The sequence below is a fragment of the Carassius auratus genome, unplaced genomic scaffold (genome assembly GCF_003368295.1).
Source record: "Carassius auratus strain Wakin unplaced genomic scaffold, ASM336829v1 scaf_tig00013228, whole genome shotgun sequence".
Classification (NCBI taxonomy): domain Eukaryota; kingdom Metazoa; phylum Chordata; class Actinopteri; order Cypriniformes; family Cyprinidae; genus Carassius; species Carassius auratus.
The window spans coordinates 103,079-129,641 of record NW_020524380.1 but is presented as its reverse complement, the minus strand read 5'-3'; the positions used below and the strand labels follow the sequence as shown (position 1 = coordinate 129,641).

General features: G+C 34.5%; 1 protein-coding gene and 1 non-coding gene across 2 annotated transcripts; both read right to left on the bottom strand.

The window, feature by feature from the left end:
- Positions 1–163: 163 nt before the first annotated feature.
- LOC113073902 (NACHT, LRR and PYD domains-containing protein 12-like) lies at positions 164–26,563 on the bottom strand. The gene is made up of 15 exons (XM_026246648.1): positions 25,120–26,563; positions 22,705–22,831; positions 22,070–22,174; positions 21,601–21,705; positions 19,856–19,940; positions 19,567–19,762; positions 17,630–19,457; positions 16,763–16,933; positions 11,083–11,256; positions 10,221–10,391; positions 8,097–8,270; positions 7,377–7,550; positions 6,582–6,755; positions 4,623–4,796; positions 164–311 (listed from the first exon to the last, which is right to left on the bottom strand). The coding sequence occupies exons 2-15, from the start codon at positions 22,761–22,763 to the stop codon at positions 203–205; spliced, it is 3,699 nt and encodes a 1,232-aa protein (XP_026102433.1). The 5' UTR covers positions 22,764–22,831; positions 25,120–26,563; the 3' UTR covers positions 164–202.
- LOC113073905 (U1 spliceosomal RNA) lies at positions 21,200–21,366 on the bottom strand. Its single transcript, XR_003280567.1, has one exon. It is a non-coding gene; the product is annotated as a U1 spliceosomal RNA (small nuclear RNA).

The following is a 26,563-nucleotide window of genomic DNA, read 5'->3' as shown; positions in this document are numbered from 1 at the left end:
TCAAACTGTTTGATCTCATTGTGACATAATTTTATGCATAAATTATGACCTTGATCAAAGTGTATACATGTCTAGGTTTGCAGAAAACATTTCTTTGATCACATCATTTGGAATTGTTGCTTCATATTTAACCTAAATAATTTTCATATATTGTTTACAATATAAGTAAGAGCAGAGAGGATCAAAATCAGAAATGTTTCGGTTATCTAGTTTTAAATAAACATGCACAACACCGTAAGACTATTGAGTCGCTGGGACACGGCGATCGAGTGCCAATATCATCCTTTCTTTCCTGTCTGCTCTCCACTTTCCTGTAAAATGACAGAAAGGCAAAAAATTAAGTTACAGGTTTAATATATATATATATATATATATATATATATATTTTTTTTTTTTTATAAAACCTTTAGATCTTTACTGTCACAGTGTGGTCCACAGGGATCCTCTCTATGATGTAATTTCCTGTAGTTGTTATTTTTCATAATTATGACAACATTAATTATGTCAATGACTGTATGAAAAAACTGCCAGTGAGATGGGAATGGGTTTTATAACATTTGTCTTTATGTATTAGTCAGACCTGCATGGTCACTCATTCATATGTAATTTCTACAGGAAATTCTACAGCTTTAAACAGGAGAACCTCTACATCTGTCAGAAGATCAGTTCGTCTGAACTGATGAAAGAGGAGAGACTCCATCAAGACTTTTTACATCAGTCTAAACATTATTATCTTGGGTTCAGAATACAATGAACCAAACACAATCAAACTCGATGTTTCTTCACAGAACAAAAACAATATATTTGTCCAGACACAACACTGACTTTATACAAATTCAAATAATTCATATATTTAAAAATATATAAAAATGTACAGAAATATAAAATGTAAAAATGAATTTATGGCATAAAGGAGTATAAAACTGACATTGATAGTATTTGAATCTTTAACATGTATACTTTCAGTTTATATTTCGTTTTCATTTGATAAATCTGAAAGCTTACATTGTATTGTACAATCATGTACAGCAATTTTTACATTTTTCAAATTTGAGTAGTTTAATCATAACGTCATCATCTGATTGAAGGCCTTAAAACAAAGAGTCTTGTCTTCCTAATCCACCTCATTTGAGTGTTAATCATCTTCTCCTCTTTCCTTTATTTCACCTGTAAATAAAACCACAAAATAAATTTGTAAATCCAAAAACAACAATGAACATTCAACAAACGTGTATGTTTCTATTAATGCTGCATTATTAAATTTGAAAGTCTGAGCCTCTTCCAGCTGCTTTAGTTATCATTATTGAAAAGCAACATACACAGAAAGAGTCAGTGTAATAACCTTTAGTTGTGCTGTTGGAAGCTGTTTAAATCAGTTATCAAATAAATATGTCTGTTTATAAACACACTAAATTCATATTAGCTGTAGGTTTTGAAGTGCTTGACTCTCTCCAAAAATATCCCTTCTGAAGTCCTCAAAGATTTAAAACAGGTTAGGGGTAAGATTTATTTTCTTTTCTTTTTTGCTGATACTCTCAGTTCATATTTGAATATATAATGAACATTATGCATTTTGATTATAGACATTGCATCAAAGATATTAATTTATTACAGTACTGCTGAGGCTTGTCTGAGTATTCCTCATCTGATGGTGACTTTTCCTTTTCTGTTGATTTCACAGGTTCCTGAGCTTTTGACCTGGGTGTAAACAATCCACCAATGAAGTCCACTCCCCATCTGAACTAGTCCTTATCCAGGCTGCAAGGAGGAAGCAAAAATAGCGTTAAGTGGGAGAAGTTGCAAATTAGTTTCTATATTTCAATTACTTTGAGTACAGAGTATAATAGACTTTAACAAACATTGAATTCTTGCAATCAGGTTAATTTCTGGTTTTACGTTACTTGGCACACATTTTTCTAGATCAATATTGTTAACACTTTATTTTAAGGACCAATTTTCACCCTTAACTTGCTTATTAGCATGCCTATCCTTAGCATATTAGCTTTTTATTAGTACTTATAAAGCACATATTAAAGTCCTATTCTGCTTGACCATTCTCTAGATCCCTGAATCCTTCCCCATACCAACAACTATCTTACTAACTATTGATAAGCAACAAATTAGGATTTTGTTAAGGCAAAAATCATAGTTAATAGTTATTTGATGGTGAGAATTGATCCCAGAACTAAAGAGTGACTACAGTATTTGTGTTTTAAATATAACACATTCAAAATGCTTATCTGTGTTAGTATGACTAAAGAGATGTTTACTCACCGCAGTTCACAGTTTAAGTCTCGTAGCACATCAGCGAGCTGCTTCTTTGAGTCTCCAATCATATTGTATCTCAGATCGAGCTTTTTCAAAAACTGCAGTATTTTTGCGTTTGTCAAAGACTGTGTTAAAGAAGAAACATCTGCAATTCTACAGTACTTTAGACTAGAAGGAGACCAACAGAAAGACAAAAAGAGATAAGAGAGATCATGGTAACAGTTTCTATGAAGCCTGTATTTATAATTCATTATAATTTAATTAAGGCCTTATAACGAAAGCATAATGCATTATATATATATATAAAAACTATATATGTTCAACTCATGAATAATCATAACAACAATTATAATACATCATAATACTTGCATAAATGTGGTTATAAGTTTAAGAGTATGATCATTTATAACACACAATGAACACCATATTAAATCTTCATTTATTTAGTATCTGCACAGTATCTTACTACAGCTTGAGAGTGGTTAGATGTTGAGTGTTATTTGAGTGTTTCCTGATGAGCTTATGTTAATTTATTGATGTGAGCTTAATACTCCAACTGAAAAAAATGCTATCTTTTATATGGTTACATTTTATTTTGATGGTCCCCTTAATCAGTTGACAAGCAACTACTTGGCAACTAATTCTATCATGAGAGTATCAGTGTGCTCAAGAATAGCAGAATCCAATAAGTTGATGTATTTGCAAAGAAACCTATGTCAGTTTATCTGTTGGTTGACCATCAAAATAAAGTCTTGGCATATATTTACAGTAGCAGACATACTAATACTCTAATGACCGCTAGTTAATATGTAGTTTCAGAGTTACTTATCAACAGCTGTCTAAAGGCTACCATCAAAATAATCAAACCGATATTAAAATAAAAGTAGCAAATGTGTCATATTACACATTCATCTGATCTGATATCGGATCTTATAGCTGTTTAAGAGAATGTATTATTATTATTATTATTATTATTATTATTATTACTTATAAGTGGTCTTTGACCACTTGGCAAGATATGAGACTTATAATACATTATAACAATGAGAAATATATCCATTGTAAAAGTGGATGCATTGTGTTCATTGTGTTATAAATCATCATACTCTTAAAAGCTATAACCTCAAATAACAATATATTATAATATATTAAAACTGTTCCTATGAATATTCATGAAATGATACAACAAACTATACGTTTTTTTATATATATAATGCATTATGCATTCATTACAATGCCTTAAGAATACCCTTATAATGTATTATAAATGTGGAGAAATTCCACAGAACTGATAAAAAAAAAAAAAGTTGTTTTATTTGACACTAAAGTGTGGGCTGAGCCTCATCAAAGCTACAGAAGTTTGTGCAGAAACACATTCAGTCCTTTGCAACTTAATTATTTTTTGTAAATGTTATACTGTATACAGTTACTGTTACTGTTTTCATCACAAATATAATTTCTTGAACATTTTTTAAAATTAAATATTTAATCAAAATACATTTTTGGAGGAGGGGGGGGGGGGGGTCCTTGCTTTGTTTGGTCTGTGGCACATGTGTTTTTGGCCAGCTGGTCATGCAGTTATTCTGCTGCTGTTCACACTGATCATTCAGTGCCATTTACAATGTGTCTTATACTTCCACATTTTTTCATGACAATTAGTGATATTACTGACAGAGAGAAGATGCTTGTGCCACAGCTACACATATCCCGCTAACACAGTGGTCCTTGAGCAAGTATTTTCCACAAATATAATGCAAACTCAAGCTCTTCTTAAGATATTGAGTAACAGTGTTTCATTTAAAGGTGCTGTAGGGAACTTTTGTAAAAAAATATTTTTTTACATATTTATTAAACCTGTCATTATGACAGTAGAATATGAGACAGATAATCTGTGAAAAAAATCAAGCTCCTCTGGCTCCTCCCAGTGGTCCTATTGCCATTTGCAGAAACTCCATTGCTCCCGGTAAAAAATAACCAATCAGAGCTGCGGTCCGTAACTTTATTGTGTTCAAAATGTAGAAAAAATGTATATAATAAGCGAGTACACCATGAATCCATTTTCCAAACCGTGTTTTTAGCTTGTCCTGAATCACTAGGGTGCACCTATAATAAGTGTTTATATTCGGACTATTTTAGATTGCTTCGGGGAAACCGCGGCGGAGTAACCCAGTACCTTTGTGATTCTTCATAGACATAAACAGAGAGAAGTAGTTCCTGGCTACGATGTTCTTCCGCAAGACGCAAGCAGTTCTGTTTATTAACCGCTAGAGCGTCAAAAGTTCCCTACTGCAGCTTTAATGTCTAATGTCAAAGTAATTTTAAAGCATTGTAATTATAATGTGAATGTTACTGACCACAGTTTCTCCAGTTTACAGTGTGGATCCTTCAGTAATTCACATAAGTGATTCATTCCTTCGTTTTTTATTTGATTCCCGTTGAGCTTCAGTTCTCTCAGGTGTGATGGGTTTGATTTCAGAGCTGAAGTCAGAATGAAACACTGTCTCTCTTTGATACTGCATTCACACAGACTGAAGATGGAAACAGAAAAGAGAATGAATAAAAATTATGTTAAGTTCATGTGTGAGTTCAATTTATCATAACCAAACACCATGCAGTCATTTATATATAAGCAAAACATGATATGTAATTATAAAACCACAATCCAATCCATAATTAGAATCTAAGTCTGAAGCATCTTTAATTAATCTAATGTAGATTAAGACACATAACTGACTGGAAATATAAATGGACTATTTTCACATTCTTAAAGTGTGAAAATAAATAAACTATATTCAAATTTAATGTAATTTAAGTTAATTTAGTGTCTCACAAATAATAATTTGAGCTGTCGTGTTGGATTTCACACAAACTATCAGTTTGACATTATTTGTTTTTGCATGTTTACGTCACATCTATTTCACTATTACACATTCAGCTTTTACATTGCAGGTTCAATGGATTGATCAAAAAGACAATCAGCTGAGGAATCATCTGTTGTTAAAACAAAGAAACCTTGTTTAGAGAAGAGTTTTTAAGTAAAAGTTAAAGTGAAAGAAACTGTAAAAACTCATATTTACATCAGACTGGCTTTTAAGAGAAGGTGAGATTTAAAACCGACCCAAAGATCAACAGGTACAATTATCTAGCCCTCAGATGGTTTTCGGGGGCTTTTTGACCCCAAATGACTTTTGCTCAAATAAAAAAAAAAAAAGTTCCCTTTGTCCAAATGGTATGAAACCTTCTACGGCTCTCAACACTTTCTAGATCTACAAGAAAAAAAATTACATTGGAATGATATCTGTTTTTTTGTTAGCGTGACAAAATGTGTGACACTCGTGGTCTTCGCAATCAAAATAAGACTAAATTCATCATCAAAATCAGAAACAACGCAGAACACATTGACAGAAATGGCTCAAATAAAGTGGCACACTTCCACCAATGCAAAAAACATCCACAATGCTAAATTATATTGCTCACAACACGCATACACACACACACACCCACCCCCACACACACACTTGTGAGGATATAAAACAACTGCTCTCTTATAATTATCTCAAAAAAATCATGCAAAATGCAAAACCACCAAAGAAGGAGAGAGAGTGAGAGAGAGATGACAGGATGAGACAAAACAATTTAACACACACACACACACACACACACACACACAAACCTGCTCCAACCCAGTCTACAGAAGTCATGCGGTTTACCATGCTTACTGCCTGCAATGCATTGTAATGTAACATTATTGAAAAACTGGGGGTTTTTTCAGTAAAAAAAATGCTAAACTTTGACAAAAAATATTTTATTTTTGTTATAATTGTGATTTTATATTATTTAGATATGAATGTTCTAATGTTAATAGATTTGGAGTATTCTATTTGAGCAACTGTTTGTCTGAGTTTAGTCATTTGTATAAAAAAAAAAAAAACACCCAAACCCTCTCTATATGTGAAGTGCTTTCCACAAAAATGTTCTTTAGTGTGCCGTTCTCAAAAAACAAACAAACAAAAAAACTAGTTCAAACACAATAAACACCTCTAATATTGATCCAGCCTATGAACTTCTAACTAGCCAGCTGTAGATTTAAATATCTGCACTGTTATACAGAGAAACCCTTCAGACGGACCCATACCTCACGGTTCTCCTCTACATGTCCTTCACATGTAAGCATGTGTGGTCTTAACTCCTTTCTGTCAATCAAGTACTTGAAGTGCCGTAAATAATGTCATTTAGGCCCTGTTGCTTTTAAATAAATAACTTAATAGTCAATTTTAATCACACTGTTACTGATATAATGTACAGTCACTAACTGTAGTTTCTCCATCTTGCATTGTGAACTGCTCAGCAGAAGCCCAAGGTTTTCAACTCCAGAGTCTCCTAGTTGATTCCCACTGAGCTTCAGTTCTCTCAGGTGTGATGGGTTTGATATCAGAGCTGAGGTCAGGATAAGACACTCTTTGTCGGTAATCATACAATTACACAGACTAAAGACAGAAAGAGAAAAGACAATGAATCAGATCCGTAAATGCCACAGTCACTAATTAATCAGTAAAACATTGAAACATAATTATTAGACCATATGCCAATCCATAATTTGAATTGAGGATACTAGTAACAACACAAATCTGGAGCATCTTTACTTTCACTTTGACAAAAAAATAAAATTAATTATTGTGATTTATGTAGATTAAAATACAGAATCAACACACAGGTCATTGTAAAAATGACATATAAATTTACTATTTTCCTGTTGTCAATTTGAGAAAATTAAGGCAATTTTATACATGAATCACAATTTTAAAAAGTTTTTTGAGTGCAGCTTAACAACACACAATAAAACATAAATAAATAAAAACTTAGATTAAGTGAAAAGTACTGTTAAACCATGTAACAACAATCAAGTCACTGAAGTTACACTATTCTCAAATGTGTATTTTTGCAGCAAGGATTTGCCAGATAGATGACAGTTTATGAAACAAAGTTTATATTGATTAAAAAATATATATATTTTTCTACTTAAACATATCATATCAATCAGTCCATTAGCTAACAGCATAATAAGATTTCATCACACTTTAAATGCTGTACAGTAAAATGATACTAACGCTAATATTTCAATCTTGAATTGTGGGTTCATCAGTAGATCACTGAGGTTTTTCACTCCAGAGTCTCCAAGTTGATTCCAGCTCAGGTTCAGTTCTCTCAGATGTGAAGGGTTTGATTTCAGAGCTAAAGTCACAGCAAAACAACCCTTGTCTGACATATAACAGCAGCTTATACTACAATGGGAAAAGAGAGAAACAAGAAAATAAAACAGCGGAACAAACTCTTTATTCTGTACAGTCACATTAACACAACATATTAACAAAAAGAGGAAGAGAGATCATCTTCACTAGGGATGGAGTATTGGCATTGGTCTTTATACTGATCTTGTGCACTATACTCATTAAAAGGCTCTAGATACCATGCAGTGCAAGTACTTTACTTGTGTCAAGACAAAAAAAATAAAAAAAAATAAACACAAACAACAGAACAAACAGACAGCAGAAAGAAGATATCAGAGATTAAGAATGTATATTATGCAAATGTATCTAAATTAAATTAGTTGTATGCATTTAGCAGACGCTTTTATCTAAAGCAACATACAGTGCATTCAGGCTATCAATTTTTACATAGCATTATCTAGTATCTAATTACTAGAATATTAATATCATATTAATATGAATCAATAATATGAATAACATTATATTAATCAATATTCATATGTCATGATCATTAGATGGAGTGCCCAGTGAAATGAGTTTAAGCATTTTAATGTTACTGACCTCAATCTCTCCAGGTTATAGTCTGTATTCTTCAGTACGTCACATAAGTGATTCGCTCCTGTGTCATTTAGTTCATTCCGGCTCAGGTTCAGTTTTCTCAGGTGTGAAAGGTTTGAACACAAAGCACAAGTCAGGATCTGACACTGTTTCTCTGTAATTCTGCATCCACACAGACTGAAGATGGAAAGAGAAAAGACAATGAATAAGACCTTATGATCTGCAAAGGCAGTGGTTCTCAAATGTTTCTCAACCACCCCCATCAAATTACTGTCTTCATTGAATATTAAAGTTGATTATTATTTATTTATAATTAGAACTCATAACATTTACAGTAACATTCATATGTTTGGGCTCATTAAACTACGATTTTAAGAAATGCAATACTTTAATTCAAGGATCCATTGAATTAAATTATTTTTACAGTATTTTTTTATACAGAGGATCTTTCAGTTTGTTCTTCCTTTCCTGAAACTCTTGATCACCCTTTTTACTGCAGTGATTTTACCTCAAATTTTTGGGTGGATGTAATTAATTATTTTTCAGTGTAAAATAATAACATGAATCCCTTATATTTATATACAAATATAGTTGGTGTATTTCTTAGATTCTGTGAGATTAGATTATTTTATATTCAGCAATCAGGATGATTTCTGAAGGATCATGTGACTCTGAAAGCCGGAGTAATGGGGCTGTAGCATGAGAGGAAATAGAAAACAGTTCTTTCAAAATTTCTTTCAACAAAAGAGATTTCTTTCAAAACCATTTATAAACTTTACTTTGAAAGCTTGAAATTCTGTCGTAACAGCACCTTTAATTTCAGAAATATCAAGTTAATAAACATTCCTTCTCTTCCACTCAATTTTAAGACTTGTTCTTCTGTGTCAGTGTCGCTCTTTTACTCAAAGGGTCAAATATGTTTAGGTCTGTTGTTCTCATCCACACTCTTTGCAGTAAGGTTACCTGCATTATCTAACATGGACTAATGGTGAACAATACCTCTATAGCATTCATGTTAATTTCAACATTTACAAAATCATTTTTAAAATGTAAATTTAAATTATGACACTTTCAATTGCTTTCAATTTAACACATTTATTTTTGAAGTAAATAATTATGGGGGAAAAAACAACAACGCTTTTAATAAACCCTGCCTGGCCCAGTATGTCATTTTATATTGCATGTAGCTGCTGCACATAGTTCAGGACATCATGTGGCCCATGAAATTTTGTTCAATTACCCTAAAATACAAGATAAGAGGGCCTGTCTCTTATCTTATATTTTTGTCTTATATTTGCATCTAGTATTTTAACAAGAGCAAGATTGCCGTTTTCCCCAAATAACTGCAAATGTGACATTGATTTATACAACAAGAAGTTAATATTGTGTTACAATTTACACTAAATGTTGTCAGTATTGTTACAAACAAAGCCACAGCAGAACTGTTGTGCCTTTTCAGGAAACACATAATGGTGTCTTGTTCATTATTGAATCCACTTTTTTGAATAAATCAAGGGTGATTCAATGACCCATTCATAAAGACTGTCACTTGATTTGTTTCTGAATGAAGCAGCCATCAGAAAACAATCATTTGATGAAATAAAACTGAATGTCTCACTCATTATGACAGTGAATTGCCGAATTTGGTTTATATTCAGAGTACTATTACAACGAATGAACAAATAAAACTATATTAATTGCATTAATCAATATTTAACAAGTCTTCACAACCCTCAGCTTTTGAAAATCACCTTATTTTAAGCACAAATCAATACACTCTCAAGCTAAATCTTTGTGTAGAAATATATACTGAAATAAATACTTTTGAAAATAAAATAAATGTGTACATACATTTAGCCTATATTACATTTAATTAACAAATGAAAGTTGTTTTTAATCATTGTTCTCCATCTACAGTAACTAAAATTATTACTGACCCATGATCAAAGCTAAGATAATAATTATTTGTTTCTTTGATGGGCTGTTTAGTTATAATACTCCACATTATTGTGACTGTGGTGTTGAGAGAAAAATGCCGTCTTAAACAAATGAGAAAATATTATTATCAAGTACAGTACTATTAGTATTAAAAGTAATATAACATTTTACATTTTGTGAAATACTCACATCAGTGTGTTGAGTGTACAGTGTTTATCCTGCAGTAGAGCAGTGATCTGATTCACTCGTGTGTCTCCAAGTTCACATTCACTCAGATTCAGTTCTCTCAGGAGTAACGGGTTTTTACCCACAATTCCTGCCACATACTGACAGGCTTCTTCTGCAGCAGGACCCAAAAACCTGGAGAAGAGAAGATGAAGAAGTAGATTCAATTCAATTCCGTAAACTTGATCTAATGAAACTTAACACAGGGCACCAAACAAAAAAAATCGAGTAAAGAACCATAGGCTCCTAAAAGAAAAAAACGTAGGCACCAAATTATTTTTTGAGGTTCCACAGAATAAACATATTTTATTTATTTTTTACATATATTTTAACCTTTCTTGGCATTATAAGCATTTTAATCCATCTTGTAGATGACCTGGGAACTAAGTGTTTTTTTCCAACTTGAAATTTACAGTCACACATCATTTATTACACATAATCCGTACCAATATCATGGACCTTAAGCATCACTTGGCCACTGAGTGTAGTTTTGGCTCCTCCTCCATACATCCTGTAAATGTTGTCATACACAAAAATAAAGGTGCTTCACGTAGCCATAGTATAACCTTTTTTTTTTTTGTCTAAATGGTTTCATAAAGAAACTTTACCATATGAAGAACCTTTACATTTCACAAAAGGCACAAAAGACAACCTCAGCAAAAACTTAACTTGCAATTCAATATTTGTCAATATTTGTTCAATATCGTAGTTTGGGGCCCTGTAGCATTCAGAGTGTGAAATGGTTTATTTTGTATAAGTGAAATAATATTTACATAAATAATTCACCTGCATGCCATTTATTTAGCATAATTTCATCACATCTCTCCTCAGTGTCTTCAGTTTACACTTTGGATCGTGTAGTACATCACAGAGCTCCTTCACTCCTGATTGTCCAGGATCATTTCCTGTGAGATCCAGCTCTATCAGGTGTGAAGGGTTTGATCTCAGAGCTGAAGCCAGAGCTTTATAACCTTCTTCAGTGATACTGCAGTCTGAAAGACTAGAACAGAAACAAAAATAAATTACATTTTCTAAAAACTGACCTGAATAATGTAAATCCCAAGAAAATTATATTTAATTCCTTGTACAAATGTATTGGAAATTAGTTGAAAAAACTGTTTAGTGACTATAGAGGCATAGATAACTTTAATATGTTAGACAGCAACCTCACTTTCAGGCTTCTTACTATCTAAAAGTCTTTTCACAACATACAAGCAACCTAAAAATGGTTCAACATTAAAGTTTTGGAACTAAATGGGCAAAACTGGAAAAATAAATAAATAAATCACCCACAGTGGTGTGAAACACTAATAAACAATTATAGGACCATCCGCACCCTCAAAAGGACTAGGCCTTTATCTATCTTATCACATATAATCTTAAGATAAATGGTGATTATCAGATCTCACTCTCCTCCAGTCCTAACAGACTGGTCTAAATTCTAAAATAAAGAAGAACAGCACCATTTAAGTGCTAACTCTAGAATATCTGCATATATAGAGATGTCTGTATCCCGTTACTATACTCATAATCATTACAATTACAAGCATTACATGTACAATTTGAATCCAACAACAAATACATCGACAAAATATTTCAGTCAGAGTTTGTATGCTTCCTATAAAGCTCTATCCGTTTAACACACATGCATGAGTTTGCAGCCAGCGTGAGTTTGAGAATGAGTTTACTCCACAAACAGGAAATCCTTCTGAGCTAGGGTGGCGAATCATGCAGAGGGTTTCAATGACCGTGGGGAAGAAAAAAGGAAAACAAAACACTTTCAGAAACGGAAACCAAATAGGAAGAAGTGGTGCTTAGTTTTTTTTTTTTTAGGTTCTGTCTTCTTTCATGATGTTGCCTTCATTTGGCCCGAGGAGACATAGGATAATTCACCATGAACAGTCTTTATTAATCATATAGGAACAATGAACACATGTAGGAATAGGGATCAACATTTAGATGGCACAAAGGACTCAGGAAAACACAGGGCTTAAATAAGGAACCAAATAAGGAAATTAAAAAGGAAAAACTTGGAATCAATTTCACACTCAGACATGAGTAAAGACACATGGTAAACACAGAGCACGTCGGAGGAGGAAAACAAACAAACAGTCCATTGGTGTGACAATACTTTTGTTCTACTGACAACAAGCCAAATAGATATGGACAGTACACTTTGATGCAGGCAGTAGAGAGCAGGTTTTTGCAGACCATTTTCTTTTGCATGCTTCAGCTTTACACCTTTGGTGTAAACTTACCTTAAGCTAACTCCCCCCAAGAAAAATAATACTTCAATCAAAATGCACCCTTATACGACTTCAGGGTTTTTTGATATGATTGAGTAGCACACACTTCACGATGGCTGCATAAAAATGTAATATAACATTGTCAGAACATCTTTTCAGCAATTGTGAACATTGTTAAAATTATAGTCTTGCATCCTAGAAACTACTACACAACTTTAGGATTTGATTTGTCTAGTTTTTTAAACATGCCAGGCAAATTTTGCAAAACCCCAGACCAGGCCGTTATAACCTTCGGCTCTAATGTTTGAGAAGCGCCAGAGAAAGATGCTCCATAAGCGGGTAGTTAAGTCCTCCTCAACGTGATCTCGTCCCTTTGCGTGGAACCTCTTTTTATCAAATCAGACATTGGAGAAATCATAGACTCTGTCACATACGGTGTTACAGGAACGAGAGAAGGAACCAATTGCAGGTAAGTATGATTTATTTAAGGGATAATCCAGAGGGGTAAACAGTCCAGGCAGGGGTCGAAACCAAAACATCAATCCACATAAACAAGACACGAACACAAGGCAAGACAAGGCAAGAATTGACGGACATGAATAATACACTGACATTAAACAAGGACTCCGTCACATAGACTAAGACAGACTGGGTATAAGTAGACAGAAGGATAATGAGGGAACAAGAGAACGGTGGGGGACAATCAATACACAACAAGGAGGAAGGTGACCAAATAAGGGAACAGGAAGTGATCTGGTGACAGACACCATGAGAAAGGAGGACATCTAGTGGAACCCCAGGGAACACAACCCAGACACTGTGACAGACTCAAAGATCGAACAACTTGCTGTCACTATCAGAAGAGAACTGTCGGCATTTAAAAATGAGGCAGGCACGGAGATTGACATTACGAAGGGCGATCACTCTGAAAAATTAGCAAGCCTGGGAAGTTATGCTTCTACTTCATCTGACACAGTGGTTAAGATGGTACCAGATCTGGTAAAGCTAAAGAGTAGAGTGGAGCAACTTACAGAAAAATGCACTAACCTAGAAAGCCACAGCAGAAGACAAAATATCTGAATACTGAACATTAAAGAGGCAGCTGAATCCAGAGTAAAGCGAATAAAGTGGAGTAAAGTAGAGATTTGGTTGCCCGGTTCTTCGCAGAGACCCTGTCCTTAGATTACCCCACACGTGGACAGAGGCCACTGAGCTCTATACTCCCATTTTGGAAATGATGAACCACCTCGAGCCTTCATTCTGTGCTTGCATCTGTCCACAAGATGGAAGAAATAATACAAAAGGCAGCCAGGATGCAGCATATTCTCTTTAGGGGCGAAATAATCAATATCTTTCTGCACTATCCGCCTGCTGTGGGAAAGCGACATAAACTTTTTAAATGCGCGAGGTAGATGCTGAAGAATAAACCAGGAGTCAAATACGGACTGCAATACCCTGATAAACTGAGGGTCTCGCACAACGGCAAACAATTCTACTTCACTGATCGAGACAAAGTGGTCAAGTTCACTGAAAGCAAATTTCAGGACCATTGTAAAGGATGTTGTCGGACTGAGTCAATTAAGATCAGAATAATGTGACTGGCAAAATTTAATCAGCATCGACTCTTTAATCAGAATTATATGACTGTTTACATATCTCTTGTTATCTTGAGATGCTCCCCTTGTACTCCTTATTATGGAGCTGTGCTGATACAAGTTTTTGGAAGTTTAAAGTTTGATACTTTTTTTGAAGGTATTTGATAGGTTTTATTTGATAGTTTTTATATATACAGCATATATATATATATATATATATATATATATATATATATATATATATATACATACACAGCATATATATATATATATATGTTGTTATATTTTACTTTACTTACCTTAATTCTGCATTGCACCACGTGTTCTAGTTAGTCAGTTAGATGACAGGATCAATGTTTATGATTTGGGGAATATGGGATGGGAGTCTGTTTAAAATAATCCAAGTTTCTAAACAAGCAGTAAAGACGATTGGGCTGATTTTTAATCAAGCAAAATAACAGAAAAAGCCTCAAATGTATCTCATGGAATGTTAAAGGATTAAGAAGAAGTGATGTCTGCACACTGGAAACTACTGCTCCAGAGGAATTTAATCAAGCAACGTTTCGACCTTCCAAGGCCCGTATTCATAAAGAATCTTAATGCAAAAAGTAGCTCCTAGTGACAAAATTCTAAAAAAATTATTAGAAATGTGGCCGTTTACTCTTAAAATTAAAGAAAAAATCCTAGTAAAGAAAAAAGTAATTCAGAAAGCATCTTAAACCTTAAAAGAGGTCTTAAGGTCAAACTTGTTAGGAGCACAGATGAGGACTTTTAAGAGGCTTAAGAGTTTCTTTAGCAGAGGAGAAAATGACAGATAAGACACTATAGATTAGATCGTGCAGGGATCATGTTTGTGACTGATCTTATTAGAGACGTGGTAACATCTCCGACACAGCACATAAATGCCCTAGCTCCAGAAATTAAAGTAATCACTACATACGATATTTGGCAACTCGGAAAATGCAACAATGTAATAGTGATGATTTGGGTCTGTCACAACCTTCTGTAAGCAGAGTGATCACACAAACAATTAAAGCATTTTCAGAACATCTTATTGTGTCGCAGTTCATTTAGTTTCCACTGGACATTCCCACCTTGCAGGCTCAAAAAACTGCATTTATGAATATAGCAGGCTTATAGGTGCGCATAAACAGGGGGAATGAAGCATTATAGTTTGTGCAATATGCTCCCAGGTCTGCTTCCTGTCCCTTGCTGTGACACCCGGCCTGAATTTTCCTTTAAGAATGGCCTTGTGTTCATACACTAACTGGGCTAACAGTAAAAGACTGTTCCTCTGTCCAGTTTGGCTTTCTCGCCCTTCTTTGTTTTGATTCCATGTTTGATACATTAAAACATTAAAACATTCAAACTGCCACTTAAATAGGACCGCAATCACTGTAATTGGAAAGAGTGGAACGATATTTATCATTCTAAGCCAATCAAATACCTCATAGGAAATTAAAAGCATGGTAAATAAAAAAAAGATTTATATACACACATATAATGTGTGTGTGTGTGTGTGTGTGTGTGTGTGTGTGTGTGAGAGAGAGAGAGAGAATGGTCAAATAGGAAAAATTACGCATTTCAATTCAAAGTGAGAATTAGAGTAGAGTGACCCTATACTTAAAATCACTCTTTTTTCCTTCTTGGACAACCAACCAATCACAGTCTTGAAAAGATTGTGTCATACATCGCAACGGGGTCAACCCCGCCTCCTCACTAAGATGAAAGTTTTTGTCTTTTCCTTATCTCTATAAAAATGGCTTAATATCAAAATCCTCATTCAACCCCTAAAGGTGACAAAGTATTTAAAGTATAAATCCAAAAACATTCCCTCTGTAATTTCTTCTCATAATCTCCTCCTCTTAAGGGTTTTGTTACCTTTTCTATACCAATACACTGCAAAACACTGACGTTATGGCCTGCTTGTCTAAAACGAGACGCTATAGGACTGCGCATATTATAGTAAATTAAAAGCATGGTAAATGAAAAAGAATTTACCTATATACACACATATAATGTGTGTGTGTGTATGTGTGTGTGAGAGAACGGTCAAATAGGAAAAAAATACGCATGTAAATTCAAAGTGAGAATTAGAATAGACCCTATACTTTAAATCACTCTTTTTTTTCCTTATTGGACTACCAACCAATCCCAGTCTTCAAAAGATTGTGTCATACATAGCAACAGGGTCAACCCCGCCTCCTCGCTAAGATGAAAGTTTTTGTCTTTTCCTTACTCAGAGTTGCTCCCAGATCGGTCCCAAATCGCTCTTAAGCTAAGACTCCTATACGTAAAAGTTTTTAAGCTAAATTAAGAGTTTTCTGAGAGGATCCTTAGAATCTTTATGAATACGGGCCCAGGTCATTATCCAAGTCTGGTTTGTAATATGTTGCCTGGTTTAATGAGTTGAATCTTGCTGTTAGCTTTAATTTGGAAATTGTACTTTTTAACACTTTGATAATGAAAGTTAGACAACATCAGGCAAATATAGAATATGTAAATCCAGCATTAGCATACTGTGGATATTTAAAAAAAAAAAAAAAAAAAAAAAAAAAAAACGTAAAAAAAAAAGAAAATCATTCAAATAATAGATTTTTATCCATTTGTAAAGTGTAAAAAAATATCTAAATCAACTGTTGCCATACAATGTCATACAACTTACCTCAGCATCTCCAATTTACACTGTATGTTATTCAGTCCAGAGCAGAGCAGCTTCACTCCTGTATCCTGCAGATTATTATTGTTCAGGTTCAGCTCTTTCAGACTGGTATCTGATCCAAGAATTGTAGCCAGAGCTGAACAGCTTTTGTCTGTTAAGTTACAACCATTTAACCTGCAGGGGAAATAAATCACATCACATAATAAGGTGGAACATGTACAATACGTTTTTATATATTATAATTAATATATTTATATTATTTTACATGAATAAGGTGAGCCAAACTAACATGTTTTTTCAAAAACTAGAAAATGGCATTTAGATAAAATTACAGTTACAGTAAAATTAAAACAAAGTAAAAGATAACTTCACACAGTACTCATGTGCTCTCTTATAGACCATTTTCTGTGCGCCCACACCCAAAGTGTGCGCACGTAAAGCTGCCTCTGAACCAGCGCACAGCTACAAACTGACTACATTAGATACTTGCATGAGGCATTTTTTTCTGTCATAAATATGACTATGAACTAATGTTCTATAATATATGGGCCTCAAAGCCTGATATATCAAATCAAAATACCTTTTTTACACAAATTTCAATTAAATGTTTGAAAACATTTGAAAACAATAATACATTTCTACATTGGTGCAAAGATGGTGCATCGCTAATAACAATGTATAAATAATTAGCTTTGCACTTTAATTCTCCTTTACTCATAAAAATAAGACAGAAACTGAAATAAGAAACAAATATAGCATGAAACATGTTATTTATGGTCACTAAAGAATCACTATAGAGCAATGTGGATAACTGCATATTCTAAGCTATATCATAACTTTAAAAAAAGAAAAAAGAAAAAAATTGCTTACAGAGCTCTTTTGGAGGTTTTGATGACTGCTGATAATCTAATGAGACACTCGTCTGATTTCTTGAATTTCTGAAGCTCAAACTCTTCCAGCTCTTCCTCTGATGTCAACAACACAAAGGCCAAAGCGGACCACTGAGCAGGAGAAAGATCAGAAGATGAGAGACTTCCTTTACTGAGGTGGGTCTGAATCTCTTTTACCAGAGTTTGATCATTCAGTTCATTCAGACAGTAGAACAGATTGATGGATCTCTCTGGAGACAGATTAGCTTCTAATTTCTGCTTGATGTACTGAACTATTTCCTTTTTTCTCTGGTCATTGCAGCCTTCCTGTGTCAACAGACCTCGTAAGAGAAGTCTATTGGTCTGGAGTGACAGACCGAGAAGGAAGCGAAGGAAAAGGTCCAGGTGTCCATTGTCACTCTCAAGTGCCTTGTCCACTGCAGTCTTGAGCAAATCAATCATGGCTTCATGTTTTTCCTGTTCTGTAGAGTCTTGAACAAATACATTTTTCTTGCTGATGTCTATAAACAGATGTGCATAAAGGGCTGCAAAAAACTCTTGAATGCTCAAGTGAACAAAACAGTACATGGTACCAAAAATGATCCCCGTTTCCTCCTTAAAGATCTGGGTACACATGCCTGAATACACTGATGACTTATAAATGTCAATACCACAGGCTTCCAGGTCTGTGTCATAGAATATCATGTTGTTTTTTTCCAACTGATGAAATGCCAGTTTCCCCAGTGAAAGGATGGTGTCTTTATCCCAGGAAACATCTGGTGTGTATTCTCCATCATACTTTTGACGGCTCTGCTGGATCTGAAAGCGGAGAAAGTGTGTGTACATTTGTGTCAGAGTCTTTGGAGTGTCTTTTGTATTTGATTCCTGGAGTATTTTAGAGGAGCCATCAGCCTGGTAGCTCCTCAGATCATTATTTATTTTCTCCTCTAAAATGTTCTGCAGAACAGTGGCTGAAATCCAGCAGAAGACTGGGATGTGACACATGATAAAAAGACTCTTTGATTTTCTAACATGATCAATGATTTTGTTGCCCAGATTCTCATCTGTGAATCTTTTTCTGAAGTACTCCTCCTTTTGTGCATCATTGAATCCTCGTATCTCTGTCAGCCGATCGATACAGTCAGGAGGAATCTTACTGGCAGCTGCTGGTCTGGTGGTGATCCAGATGAGAGCAGAAGGAAGCAGATTTCCCTTGATCAGGTTTGTCAGGAGAACATCCAGAGAGGTTGGTGATGATATATCAGACCACGTTTGATTACCATCAAAGTTTAGAGGAAGTCGGCATTCATCCAATCCATCAAGGATGAACAGGACTTTGAAATTATTTCCCCTTGTAAGGTTCAGGCGTTTTGTCTTTGGGAAAAACTGATTTATAAGGTCCATCAAACTTTGTGTTTCTTTCTCCTTTAAGTTCAACTCTCTGAATGGAAGAGGAAATATAAAACTGATGTCCTGATTTTTTTCTTCTTCAGCCCAATCCAGAATAAACTTTTGCACAGAGACTGATTTTCCGATACCAGCAACTCCTTTCGTCAATACAGTTCTGATCTGCTTTTCTTGTTCAGGAGCTTCAAATATGTTTGAGCATTCAACCTGTATCTCTTGTGATTCATGACGCCTGGAAGTAACTTCAATCTGTCTTACCTCATGTTCAGTATTGACCTGTTCACTACAACCCCGAGTGATATAGAGATTTGTGTAGATGTTATTCAGAAGTGTAGAGTCACCTTGCTTTGCAATTCCTTCAAACACACATTGATACTTATTCTTCAAGCTACATTTTAGCTGATGAATGAAGATAAGATCATCTAAATCAGGAACAAAAAAAAACAAACAAAAAAAAAACAAAAAAAAAAACAGTTTCAGTCCACTTTCTCTAATAGATTCACAAGTGACAGATGGTCATAAGACTCTTACCTTCTAGAGTATCAGCAGCTTCATCTTGCTTCATCTCTCTCAGGAAGTAGAGTGTGAGGTCAAGAGCTGCTTCTTTGATACTGCATCTGTCCTCATTAAAGTCCTTCACTAAAGACTGCAAGTTCTCCTTTTTTAAGATTTTCTTAAACATTCCAAGCTCATTCTTTAGGAATGTGATTATTTTGGTCTCAAGATCCTACAAAGAAAGCAAAAAAAAAAAAAAAAAAATTGAAATCAAATTTTTGTCTTTGATAACATGGATAAACTTTAAACACTTATGTTTTCTTACCTGAAAAATCCCAAGAAGATTGTCTTTGAAAGTCTTGTGGTTCCTGTGAGTCTGGATATCTGAATTGAATGTCTCATACTGAAGCCTTTTAACAAATAAATAAAATAAAATACTGCATTTACAGGCAAAATATTATAGAAATCCCTTGTAAACATTTTTAGAAATGAGAAAAATTTATGCATTTAGCAGACGCTTTTATCCAAAGCGACTTACAGTGTATTCAGGCTATCAATTTTTACCTATCATGTGTTCCCGGGGAATCGAACCCCCAACCTTATGCTTGATAGGGCAATGCTCTACAAATTGAGCTACAGGGGGTGTTTAGTTTGTATTGGTTTAAGACATGCACGCATCTGATATATATATATATATTTATTATTATTATGACATGACGCATACTCAGAATTCGGCTCTGCATTTAACCCATCCAAAGTGCACACACAAACCATGAACACACACCTGGAGCAGTGGGCAGCCATTTATGCTGTGGCGCCCTGGGAGCAGTTGCGGGTTCAGTGCCTTGCTCAAGGACACCTCAGTCATGGTATTGTCAGCCCGAGACTCGAACCAACAGCCTTAGGGTTAGGAGTCAAACTCTCTAACCACTAGGCCCCATACAGACATGCATTTTGTTCATTTCAGTTGTTTACTTTCATTTTAGATATAGCCAACTGAGGCTATACATGAACCTTCTGTGTTTTGACAGTACTGACACAAAACATAGCTTAGTTCAGTAATCAGGTGCTGTTATTTATCAATTATTTAATTGATATCATATACACATAGTGTAGTTAACAATAAAGTTTACTCTATTCTACTCCCTGTTAACCAGAAACGTACTTTAATGCCGGGAAGAGAGAATGATTTTTTGTGATGTTATTCTCACAGCTCGGATTCAGCACAAACTAACATGGTGGCACTCATAACCTGATATAGATCAACTACCAAATTAACTACCAAACACATTTACTTACACGTATTTGACATATATCAGATATTTATGAAAGTGAAAGTCGTGACATTTGCCAACTATGTTAACCCATACTCAGAATTGGTGCTCTGTATTTAGCCCATCCAAGTGCACACACACACATCAGTGAGAAGTGAACACATAGTAAACACAGAACCGGAGCAGTGGGGAGCTATATATCCAACACCCGTGGGGGGAAACGGGGTGTTCAGTGCCTTGCTCAAGGACACTTCAGCCATAGTATTGAGGGAGGAAGAGAGCATTCACCGCCCCCCCCCCCCCACCAAACAACTCCTGCCAGCACTGAAACTCGAACCGGTGACTAGTCCAAGTTTCTAACCATTAGGCCACAGGTGCCCCCCAAAAAAGAGTTTCAGGGCAGAGCGCAAACGCAGTCCCCCACTACCATATATTATGCAGTGGAGATTCCCACATTTGGGGAATTCACGGGGGTCAGCATGGCCAAGCGAGTGCAATGGACAAGCCCCACCCTGGGTGAACCGCATTCTTGATCATGGTGTTTCCCCTGCCAGGTAAGTAATAATATAACTAACACGTTTATGTATTTTGAATAAAACAGGAACATTTTATAAAATAGATACAGAACTCATTCTCAGCTATTGTGGCTGCAAGTATGATGTGTCACCATGGAAAAAATGGTAATGGTAATAATTGGTAATATCTGAACAAACAAAAAATGTTCATATATGATATTCACTGATAAACTTTCTATCACAGTCTATGTGTCACCAAAATTAAGAAACATATGAAATACCTTTTGGCGAGTGGAGTTTTTCTCTCACTGAAATTTGGCATATCATCTTTTGACCGGTCACTCTTCACAGACACAGAGCTGGACACAAGAGAGCCTGATCTTACACTAATGACACAAAGAACATAGAGACAAAACACTATCACAGAGGAGGTATATCAGTATAATAAAAAATTTGTAATGCTGCAAATGATAATTAGATACCATATAGCTGTGCATTTCAATCTACTATGACTATGGATGGATGGATATATTCATGTTCGGCTGCAAAATCTTTATTTTAAATGCTAAATGTACGTGTATGACTCTTAGTGGTCATCTGTGTACTTGTTTTACTGTAAGAAGTTCCAGAATAAGCTCAATAAAGGCCACTAAATATAGTGTTCAATAATTTATTTCAAGTTTTTTTTTCAGTCCAGCTCTATCACATAACCCTGTAGATTAATACTATAATGTAAAACACATGAAATACCTTTTGGCAGGTGACGTTTTTTTCTCACTGAAGTTAGGCATGTCATCTTTTGAACGGTCACTTCTCACAGACACAGAGCTGGACACATGAGAGCCTGGTCTCACACTAATGATACAGAGGAGACAAAGGGGGAAAAAGACCAACACTGACTGACTAACAATTTTCATAAATGTAGCCACTTTTATTCACTTTCATTTAAAAAAGTTTGTGTACAATTATAACACTTTTTTTGCTACAATAACACTACTGTTCTATTACCCAGAGCAAACTTATATATATATATATATATATATATATATATATATATATATATATATATATATATATATATATATAATATAGCTGTTAGAGGGTGAATAAATTTGTACTTTTGCAAATACGTCAATGATCAATGATTTTGCTTTTCATATTTTTAATGTTAAGCATCTACAGGATACTTTTTAAATGTTTAAAAATCAGTTAAATTGCACTGATAAAATTAATTCATCCTCTAGTCCTAAAACATCCACAGTCGTGGTAGAAGTTTTGTATGTTAATTATTTACTATTAAGTTTGACTTCTCCATAAAGCCCTGTTTTCATGTTTAGTTTAAAAGTATTTGCAAATAATAATAATAATAAAAGATTCAGTCTCACCTCTGTTTCTTTGAGAGACTCATCTCAGACAGAAATAATTTTCCTTGTTCCTCTGACATACTGCAGCTAAACTCTCATTGCAAGCATCAACACTGGTTTGTGAAAATAGTCAGCTGATCAGTATCACCTGGATATGATAAGGTCAATAACATGGCAATGTATAATTTATAAACAAGAAAAGAGAAAAATAAACTACTACAGACTAAATTCCAAAAAAGTTGGGACACTGTATAAATTGTGAATAAAAACAGAATGCAATGATGTGGAACTTACAAAATTTAATATTTTATTCAGAATACAACATAGATTACATATAGAATGTTTAAACTGTATCATTTTAAGGGAAAAATATGTTGATTTTAAATTTCATGATATCAACACATCTCAAAATTTGGGACAAGGCCATGTTTACAGTCTGCAAACGTCTAGGGACTGAGGATATACCTTTCAGCATTGATGGTGCTTTTCCAGATGTCTAAGCTGCCCATGCCACACACGCACTCATACAACCCCATACCATCAGAGATGCAGGCTTCTGAACTGAGCGCTGATAACAACTTGGGTTGTCCTTGACCTCTTTAGTCCGGATGACATGACATACCTTTTTTCCAAAAAGAATTCAAATTTTGATTCGTCTGACCACAGAACAGTTTTCCACTTTGCCACAGTCCATTTTAAATGCCTTCGCTTCTGGATCATGTTTAGATATGTCTTCTTTTTTGACCTATATAGTTTTAGCTGTCCACAGCGAATGGCACGGTGGATTGTATTGACAGACAGTGTTTTCTGGAAGTATTCCTGAGCCCATGTTGTAATTTATTCAGTACTATTCCTGTTTGTGATGCAGTGACGTCTAAGGGCCCGAAGATCACGGGCATCCAGAATGGTTTTCCGGCCTTGACCCCTTACGTACAGATATCGTTTCCGATTCTCTGAATCTGTGGATGATATTTTGCACTGTAGATGATGACAACTTCAAACTCTTTGCAATTTTTGTCTGAGAAACTCCTTTGAGACACTGCTACTCTGAGAGGCTCTTTTATACCCAATCATTTGTATATGGGTATAGGTATATAGGTCATGCCCATTGACCTAATAAGTTGCAAATTGGTCCTCCAGCTGTTCTTTATATGTACATTTAACTTTTCCGGCCTCTTATTGCAACCAGTCCCAACTTTTTTGGAATGGGCAGTTCTCATGAAATCCAAAATGAGCCAATATTTGGAATGACATTTCAAAATGTCTCACTTTCAACATTTGATATGTTATCCTTATTCTATTGTGAAAAAAATATAAGTTTATGAGATTCGTAAATTATTCCATTCCTTTTTTTTTACTCACAATTTTTACAGTGTCTCAACTTTTTTGGAATGGGTTTGTATACACACTATAAACTAAAGTGGTTTACAAACAAATATTTTGCCATATAGAATAACCAAGTGGTCTGACAGGTGCCACAATATATAATAATATATATTCTTATTAATAATTGATTTTTTTATTCGATCAGACTTAATGTTTACAATACATTTCTAATATATTTCATTATTGTTAAATGCTCCTAAAATAACTAATTAAGTAAAAGCAACCAATGAATTATGATCATATGCTTAGAGTACATGGAGTGACAACTTAATATTTCACAAAAAAGAAGAAATCATGTCAATGAACAATGGTGATAATACAAAACGCAATACTAAATGATTAAATAATCTATACAAATCATCTTATTACTTCCATAGCAACGCATCATGCAGGCACAACAGCTTTTATAGCTTTTATTTAGTTTTTCCTTTCTTATTTAAAATATATAGAAGGGTAAAAACATGGCAGACAGAAATTTGTGAGATGAAAGCAAGAAAGCTAAAACAAAACAAACAAACAAACAAAAAAAACTGATAATTGGTTTGTTAAATTTATAGTGTGTGAATAATCTTGGATTGACAATCAGTTGTATTGGCAGCACCGAGGGGCCCCCAAATAAAATTTTGCTTAGGGTCCTATAAATGCTTGGACCTGCCCTGACACACACACACACACACACACACATATATTACATATGTGAACTGAAATATTCTATGTAGTGATAGCAGATTTTTGTTATGTTCTTTAACCAACTAACAAACAAACAAATAGAATGCTCGATGCTAGGCTTTATCTAACGGTTACCTGTCATAGAGAAAATAGGGGAAACCTTCAGTATTTATTTTAAATAAGACTTTCTTAATTGTCATGTTTAAAATCCACGCACTTCAGAAAATTTAAGTAATTTCAGGCAGCTAACGTTACATTCGTTTGAATTAGCCTTTCATACTTCAGGACTAAAAGGTCTCCTGCAACTTCATATTTAAATCATACTTACAACATGAAATAAATCCTTATTTTATTCAAAAAAATAAAATAAAAAATACTTACAGAATTGTTCATTAAAGTTAGATATTTAGAAGTATGCCTATCTGTCATGTAGGCTTGTTGTTTGTCTCGCGGTGTGACTCCAAAGCAAAGTCCAATCTCTGGTAAAAGATTTCCTGTCGTTAGACTCCTGTGTGTTTGCAGACTTTGGTAACGATTAACAGCGATGACCAGCCATTTTGACGTCCTCATTTGCCATAGTAGTATGATCCTACATGACCATTAGTGGTGTATTGTAACAAAGTAACAGTGGTGGGAAGTACAAATTACAACTACTCACGTTACTGTAATAAATTAGATTTTTGGGGTACTTGTACTTTTTTAAATATATTTTTAAAGCTGTACTTTTACTTGTACTTAAGTAAAATAATAAGCAAAATAATCTACTTTGTTACTTTTAAATCACAGGTCATTACTGAGTACGCCCACGGTTTTCTTTTCTTTTCTTTTTTTTTTCTTTTTGTAAATTTAATTAAGTTTGAAATCAAATTTGAAATCAAGCTTCCTTGTGCTGTAAGTTACCCCATTTTAACGACACAAATACACACAATGAGCAAATGCGTAAGATTGAGATTTTTGTAATGGTAATTGGGGGCATAATATTTATATGTGTAAATTAAAGACTATGTAAAATCTATTCATCATATAAAGTGAATGTGTCTTTTTAGAAGACTCTGATTAAACCAATTTCAAAGCTTGAAAAAATGAGTGCCTTGAAAAAATGGATGGACAAAAAATATATCTACAGGTATATGGCAGTATACAGTATGTAGTAGTTTTGCCAAAAGTATAGAAAATGATTGTACATCATGAAATCAAAAACAACCCTACTTGCATTTTTAGTGCACAGTACTAGTCTTGTAGCAAATACTTGAACCATGCAAGTCAATACACTGGGAACAAAAAAGTCTGCCGTCGCTTCCGGCTCTGGAATGGCGTTCTTGCTTTGATGAAGTCAGTTTGATGGCTTGGGAGAAAACAATATCAAATTTATATGGCAATATTGATGCCATCCTTATCAGAGGGAACTTGCTGCTTTTGCAAGGGGCGGGCAGTACTGAAACACCGTCTGAGCTGTTCACCAATCACAACACATTTTGTTTTTCGGAAGGCAGGTCTTCATCAAAACCAGAACTAACTGAGACATTTGTGTCAAGCTGGATAGAGAGATATTGTAATAATGTAAATAATGTTTTTTGAGCCACCAAGCATGAGAGCGTGTTCTAGTACACCCCCAAAACAAATTCAAGACATTGTAAAAGAGCATAATAGGACCCCCTTAACCACTCTTATCAAGCCAAGGTATTGAAGTTAGAAATTCCTGTATCATGACCACTAATTATCATACTTTGTCAATAAGATAAAAGTGGGTTTTGTTCAAAGTTGCTATTATCCATGCACATAGATCTTTGATATAAATATTTTTTGTTACTTAATATCGCCAGCT

What these genes read in the sequence shown, in the direction of transcription:
- LOC113073902 (XM_026246648.1), bottom strand. Translation starts at nt 22,763, where the DNA reads ATGTCAGAGGAACAAGGAAAATTATTTCTGTCTGAGATGAGTCTCTCA. An exon ending in TGCAAGATGGAGAAACTACA is followed by an intron (nt 4,797 to 6,581) that starts GTTAGTGACTGT and finishes TTCCATCTTCAG; the next exon opens with TCTGTGTGAATGCAGTATCA. An exon ending in TGTAAACTGGAGAAACTGTG is followed by an intron (nt 312 to 4,622) that starts GTCAGTAACATT and finishes GTCATTTTACAG; the next exon opens with GAAAGTGGAGAGCAGACAGG.